We start from the raw sequence: 7,841 nt of genomic DNA on the forward strand, positions 1-7,841 counted from the left end.
TTTCACCTCCCATGCTGATCTCTTCTTAATCACTGCAAATTTCTTAGCTCCAGCTAACTAACATCAATTGTCCCAGTAGTCCCTTCTATTCTTAACTAGAAATCCAGAGTCACATGGCTGAAGCTGCTGAGTTCTGCTGCTTGCTGGGGCTGAAACATGGCCCCCTTGTTCTATTACATTTCTGTTTCCCAACTCCTTTACTTGTTCTGTAGATTAATCTTGAACTCAGAGATCTGCATGGCTCTGTCTCCTGAATGCTGGGTTTTAGGATGTGTATCACCATGCCTGAACCTACCTTGCTTTGTACCAGTCTGGCCTTGAACTCCAATCTGCTTGCTTCTGTCCTGGGATTAAAGGTGTGTACTGTCATGCCTGGACTTAAGCTTTTCATGGTCACTGTTTCTCAAGATCTGGATTAAAATCTTGTGTATTCCAGTTTCAAGGTCTGGATCACAAGTGTGTCTTGCATTTCTGGATTGTAGTTTATTCCATATTAAAAGTCCAAACTATTCCTTGTTCAACTGAAAACACATACAATAAGCTTAGCTAGGTGAGATCTTACACTGAGATCACTACTCACTCCCTTAATATGCTTATCTCCTAGAACATAGGATTCAGCTCCATTTCTGGTGTCCCCTTATTACTTGAAGCATACCTTTTTTTTTTTTTTTTTTTTTTTTTTTTAAGCTTGTTACACTTGATCAAAATGTTCTTCATGAGAGTAAACCAGAGGACAAAGTCTGTGCTGGGTGTTTCTGAGATTTTCTTTGTCAGTGCAATTAGTCTGAATTTCTTCACCTTAGCCTCTGATAGGCTTTTCAGAAAGGGCAGAAAGCAGCCACATTCTTCAAACTATCACCAAAACAGTCTCTAGGCCATATACTGACATTCTCCTCTGAGACCTCTTAATCAGACCCCCCATTTCAAATCATCCTTAGCATCAGTGTCTTCCATATTCATACTAGGATGGCCCATCAAGCCCCACTTAAAGCATTCCACTACTTTCCAAATCCAGAGTCCCCAAAGCCACATTCCTCCAAACAAAAACATGATCAGGCCTATCACAGCAATCCTCTAGTCTCTGGTACCAACTTCTAACTTAGTTAGGGTTTCCATTGCTGTGAAGAGTCACAAAGACCAAGGAAACTCTTATAAAGGACAACATTTAATTGGGACTAGCTTACACATTCAGAGGTTCAGCCCATTATCATCAAGGCAGAAAACATGGGAATGTCCAGGAAGACACAGTGCTGGAGGAACTGAAACTCAAAGGGAACTAGGAGAAGACTGTCCCATGTGGCTAGGAGGAGAGTCTCGAAGTCATAGTGACACACTTCCTCCAACAAGGTCATGCATGCTCCAAAAAGGCCACACTTCTGATAGTGCCATTCCCTGGGCCAAGCATATTCAAACCACCACAGGCTCTGAAAGAGATTTAGCTCTTGGCCAGTGATTACCTAGAAAGGCGGGAGAGGATACCCACAGTTTCTGTGAGTTATTATGCAGATAGGAATGGGATGAGGAGGAGCAGATTTGAAGTGAGATGTTTTTTGTTGGGACATGTCAGAGAAAATCATATTAGCCACCAGTTGGAGGCATTGATGGGTGTAATTTTCTATCTTAGAACACTTCTGTTGCTGGAGATATTTCATTAAGTTTCAAAACTTCTCTCAGGCAGATCAGCGGTTTGTATGGAACGGGCATCTGCTCAGAGAACTGTCTGCTCAGCCAGAGGTAATGTACTCTAATTCAATTCTGCTTCCTTGTCCTAATACATGTTTGAATGTGTACTATAAAATGACTGACCACTCACTAGGGAGTGGGTAAATAATACTAATCTAACGTAACTATAACATACACACTTGACCACACCTTTGCTCTCTTACAGTTCTCTGTAGAAGTCTAATCTTTTACTGTGACAAGATGTCTGAGAAGTATTTAGGCTCAGGGAGTTCAGAACTTTCAGTTCATTGTCTGGTGACTCTTTTGCCATGGGCCTTTAGTTGAGAGAACATGCCAGGGAGCATATTGATGGAGCAGATTGCTCTCCTGATGGTAACCAGTCAGCAAAGGGGAATAGGCTAGTGTACACGTACCTATATAAAAGCTAGCTTTTGATGACTGTTCCTTCCACTAGGCTATACTTTCTAAAGTCCAAGAGCTTGTCTGGCCAGTTGCCAAGCTTTTAAAACATAATCTTTTAGGGACACTTAAGGTATAAACCATGATACTTAGGAATGGAAGCCTTAAATGAAGAACATTGCTTTTTCTAAGACAGCTACAACATGACTTGAAAACACAGATTTAGATTACTCCAAATTCTATGTTTCAGTGTGGAAGCAGTTCCCATGAAGTTTTTATAGTTTTGCAGTACAGTGAAAGTCATAAATCAAGGCAAATTTAAAATATGTTGGTGCATACATCAAAGAGGGAGTTACAGCAAAATGGCAAGGAAGCTTTTCTAAAGGCCCAAGATGCTATCTGATGACATTCTTAGCTTTTAGGTCACTGGAAGCTAGTGATCTGCTAAGTTAATAGATTTCATTTTTTTTTTTAATCTGTTAATCAGAAAATGTCAGTTCTGACACAGATTTGGACAAGGAATGGCTGTTCCAGAGGCTAGGACTAGCCTAAGACAAGGTCACTAGCTTCTGGACTTGTAACATTCCAGTCTCTCCAGAGACCTGCAGTTCTAATCAGTCAGCCAAACCCAGCTTCTATTCACAGTCCTTAGGCCTGTGGAAACTCCCCTAACTCACTATCTGTGCTATATAAAGGGATATGAGCATATACAGATCGACATTAGATTGTAGAAATGATTCCTTTTCTGCCCATTGCTATGTGTCACTCTGCTCTTTGATAGTTGGGATTGGAAATCATTAGCATAGTTGGTGTTTTGTAGAAGTAGAAGAGTTATAGGCCAAGACTTTAGAAGCTTCATGTAGTTTTATTGATGTTTGTTCGTGACAATTTAAACCCCAGTGATTACACTGCCTCTTACCTGCCACACTACACACATTTCTTTAACGTTAGAAGTTGCATATATTCTCACTGCATGGCTGTTTGTGTATGATTGTCTGTGTGTAAATCTGTCTTACATGGTGCTGCTGGTTTATTATTTAAGGTCTGCTAAATCTTATTTGTTTGGTTGGTTTTTCGAGACAGGGTTTCTTTATGTAAACTTGGCTGTCCTGGAACTAGCCCTGTATTCCAGCTGGCCTCAAATTGATAGAAGTCTGCCTCTTGATTGCTAGGAATAAAGCCTTGTGCCACTACCACATGGTTGGTTGGTTGGTTGGTTGGTGGGTTGATTCTAAATACATTGTATATCTTCTTTTTAGGTCCATCGGTTTGCTCTTCCAGTGTTGCATGGCTGTATCCTTATCTGAAAATTTTGCATCTTAGTTTCTACAATCTTTGTTTAAATTGTATTTTACATGTTTAAATGTTAAAAATGTTTAAATTTTAAGACAGATGAAGAGTCCCAAATGTGATGTGGGATGAATATTTCAGTATTATTAGATATTGCTGTTAATGTACAAATGTAAAACTTAGCACAGATGAAAAGACCCCCTCCCTTCCCTTTTTAGATTTTTGTCCTCTGCAGAGTAAATTACCATTTTTCTTGAGAGTTTAGGGGCTGATGGCTTTAGAAGAAAGATGCATACTCAGATTAAGAACTATAGTCATCACTAACTTGAAAAGAAGAAAACTCTTAAATTAGCATTTGAAGAATGATAAAAATATGAAAGTAGAATATAATGAATATCACTTGGGGAAAATTAAAGTGTAATAATATAAAACAAATGTTAGTTATCTAGTTGTAGATTCATTTTAAGAACACATTCTAATCAGAGATATCATAATCAAGTAGGAACTCACAGTGAATAGGCTTCAGAAGGAAGTTGCAGTGTGTGCAAATGAGTGGGACGGTCAGGAATGAATGTACTGTACAGTACAGTATGAATTAGCATCTTTGTGTCAAGTACAGTGATGAGGTTTATTGACCTAACAGTCAGGTTTATTTGTTCATTATGCTACCATAAAATTTTCATTTATTCATCTGTGTCTATCTGTCTGTTTGTCTGTCTCTGTATCTATTTATTTTTGTGTTTTCAAGACAGGGTTTCTCTTTGTAAAAGCCCTAGCTGTCTTATAACTCACTTTGTAGACCAGGATGGCCTCGAACTAACAGAGATCTGCCTGCTCCTGCCTCCCAAGTTCTGGGATTAAAGGTGTGTGCCACCACTGCCTGGCAGATTGTTTTATTTTGTTTTGTTTCACAGAATTTTATATTATTAAGAAAAGTAATGGAGAAAATATTTTCCATAGTTACAGGGAAATGGAAAAAATCAGAAAAATCTCAGCATAAAAGCTCTTGTTCATTCTGTTCTCTTCATCCCCTATTAAGCTGTTTCCTTTCCCCTTCCCTCCCCTGCCCCTTCTCTGCCCCTTGCCCTCTCCTTTCTTCCCTTTTCCTCCCCTTCCCTTCCCTTTTCCTTCCCTTCCCTTTTCCTCCCCTTCCCTTCCCTTTCCTCCCCTTCCCCTCCCTTGCCTCCTTTCACCTCTTCTTTCCCTTCCCTTCCCTTCCTTCCTTTCACCTTCTCTCTGTATCTTCTTTCCCTTCCCTTCGCTTCCCTTCCTTTCCCTTCCCTTCCCTTCCCTACCCGTTTCGTCCCCTTCCCTTCCCTTGCCTCCTTTCACCTCTTCTTTCCCTTTCTTTCCCTTCCCTTCCCTTCCCTTCCTTCCTTTCACCTTCTCTCTGTATCTTCTTTCCCTTCCCTTCCCCTTCCTCACTTTCCCTTCCCCATCTCCCTTTCTCTTCCCCATCTCCCCTTCTCTTCCCCATCTCCCCACCTCCATTCCATCTCCCCTCCTCTTCCCCATCTCCTCTCCCCTCCCTTCTCTTATTTAGGTCTCATGTATCCCATACTCACATGTAGCCAAGTATGACTTTGAACTTCTGACCCTTGTGTCTCTACCCCTCAAGTGCTAGGATTACAAGCCTTCTGCATGCTATACAAGTATATTCTACATCTTCAACTTTACTTCTACCCTACCCTCCACCCAGTTTTTAAAAGTTCTCATAAGAATAAAATAAGAACAGATGTGTTTTAAGTAGTTTTTCAAGGATTTGTGCCAATTGTTTCTACTTTGTTTTTAAAATGACATTATGAATGGACAAATAATAATCAGAAAGATCATAGGCTTGCTTTCTAGACTGCTTTATAAATAGCTTACCTATTTAGTGTTGATTTTAAAGCTTAAAATGGAGTTATGTTTAATGAAGTTTGTTAACTAGGAATGTATTTCTAGGTTTCATATTTACAGAGAGATCAACAAGTACATCTGAGTGGAGTGTACTATAGACAGGGAGAAATGTGTTTATGAGGTATATAATTCAGATTATTTAGGGCTCTACAGACCATGGAAAGATTGTAACTTTTACCTCACATGTGAGTAGGGGATTGGCAGCACCACTCTGTTACAATAGTAGGCCAGGTGTGAATAACGCATGAGACAAGCTCATGTCAGTGAGAGGAAGGCATCAGTGTTGTCAGGTAGGTAACTTTGGAAAACTGAGCTTACTAGATTTGCTAATTATATAGCATATGAAAGATATTGGTGTAACTGTGAGGTTCTTATCATGTTAAGTGGAAGGAAACCATCCATTGAGATGGGGAAGTCTGAAGTAGGGAAGGAGAAGAGTATCATTTATTTGCTAAGCTCAGCATTTCTGTACATGGGCAAATGAAGATGTGAGGGAGGATCTAGATTAATAGAACTGGAGGCGAGGAAAGAGTTTACACTAGAGACATACTTTCTTTTTTTTTATTGAATATGTGTATGGCGGTGCATATTCATGATGATGTATCTATAGAGTTCAAAGGACCACTTTAGGTACCTGGTTTGTTGTTTCCACTATGTGGGTCCTGGCGATGGAGTTCATGCTTTTTAGCTTAATAGCAAGTACCTTATAATCCATTTGAGTCAATTTTCTGGCTTTACAGGTATAAATATGTAGGTGGTCAGGGTAAATAGCCTTCCTTCCTTTCTTCCTTCCTTCCTTCCTTCCTTCCTTCCATTTTTCCTTCCTTCCAACATCAGTTTAGTTTGTGTGTACATGTCTATACTTTTAGAAGTCAGAGGACAACTTTCAGGAGTCTGTTCTCCTATCTTGTGGGTTCCAGGGCTTGATTGAACTTCGGTCCTGAGGCTTGGCCCTTTATCCACTGAGCCATCTCATCAGCCCTTAAATGGCATTTCAGTCCATGAAATGAGATAGAATTAGTAAAGAGAGATAGAAATATAAATAGAAAATCAGCCCAGAGAAAAAGAGAGTGTACCATCAGAAATGCTGTGAGAAATGCTAGTACATGTACTGTAGGCCTCAAGTTAAAGATCTTCTAAAAATGAACCACAGGGAATGAATTAAAAGGCCGATTGTAGAGTTGCTCCAAGCATTGTGCTGATACAGCATAGACCAGTGAGGGAAAGGAGAAGCAAGTGAGAGCAGTACCCTGGAGGCAAGTGAAGACAGTGTTCCCAGGAACAGTGACAGCTGCTGAGACATGCTAGTGGTTAAATAGGACTACTCAGGAAGGAGATTATGTTCTGTTTCCATCCTCCTTCTCCAAATGAGGAAATTAACAAATTCTGCTAAGAAAGATTTTAGAGAAGTTGGGAATAGTAAATGTGGATACTAGAGTAAGGCTGACTGTAGTAGTAAAGAGAATTCTGGCGTAGCTGTGGGTTCAGTGGGTAATATGTCATAGGAACATATAGGCCTTTTATTTTTAGTGAAATATGAAGCAGTGTTATAAGCTATGAAATGGTGGAAATTGAGTGTGTGGAGTGGGTCTCCTGGGGAGTAGGGTAGGTGAGCCTGGGTCTAACGCTTGATAAAAAATAGTGAATTCATTTTCAAAAGTTATCTCATTTTGATATGTGTTTGTGCATGTACACATACATACTTATTTTGTAATGAGGAAAGTGAGTCATAAAGCCAGTCAGTCATGTTTTCTGCCAGTTTTAGTTCTCTAAGAGCATGCTAATATATTGGTTTATCTCTCTGCCTTGTTTCGAAATAGTCACCTTGGCAAACAAGTGAAATATGGCCCTGGAATCTTTTCTGGGGCTGTGACTTTCGATGTAGAATAACTTGGGAGCTTGAGGAGCCATCAGTGAGTTTCATGGTGACAGACAGCAGGAATGGATCATCAGCAGTTACCTCTTAGAATTTGTGAAAACTTCATGTATGAGCTCCTACTGCATTCATAGCAGCCTGTTAGAACAAAATAGTGAGCCCCACAGAATAGAAGAATTATGGCTTTGTGGTCTGGTCCTTTTCAGATTGCACACAACTCTGAAGAGGAATGAGTTGTTCCTTTTTTAAAAAAAAAAAAAAAAAACTTTTATTGAATTATGATGAGAAAAGTTACCTGATTTCAATTTATCTGAATTTGTTAACATTAAAAAACATTTTAATTAAATGGAATTGAATCACATTCTTGTTTACCTTTTGTGCCACCGCTCCTCCCAGAGACCCCCCTTCAATACCTACAATATCTTTTTTGTCGTATTCCTTAAAATTATAAAATATTATAACAATAAAAATAAGTATTATAAAAGTTGTTTGATATAAAACAACAATCAATTTAACAGTCTTATGTAGATGCTCGTCTACAGCAATAGTGAAAATACATTTTTCTCAATATAAATTTTAACTAGCTCCAAACATTAACTGTATACTTAAAAATAATACATTACTACTAGTATTTTCTTAAATGAACATAAATAGATAAAGTCTTTTTATTTGTTTGTTTGTTTGTTTTGTATTT

The 7,841-nt window shown here is 39.0% G+C and overlaps 1 protein-coding gene across 1 annotated transcript in view; it reads left to right on the plus strand.

The window, feature by feature from the left end:
* Positions 1-7,841, plus strand: part of Sacm1l (SAC1 like phosphatidylinositide phosphatase) — a 67,184-nt gene that overhangs the window by 30,514 nt on the left and 28,829 nt on the right. The window contains exons 6-7 of the mRNA XM_031345761.1: positions 1,675-1,734; positions 3,342-3,375. Of these exons, the coding sequence (XP_031201621.1) occupies positions 1,675-1,734; positions 3,342-3,375 (94 nt within the window). The remainder of the gene's footprint in view (positions 1-1,674; positions 1,735-3,341; positions 3,376-7,841) is intronic.

This window comes from Mastomys coucha, unplaced genomic scaffold (assembly GCF_008632895.1).
Source record: "Mastomys coucha isolate ucsf_1 unplaced genomic scaffold, UCSF_Mcou_1 pScaffold23, whole genome shotgun sequence".
Taxonomy (NCBI): Eukaryota; Metazoa; Chordata; class Mammalia; order Rodentia; family Muridae; genus Mastomys; species Mastomys coucha.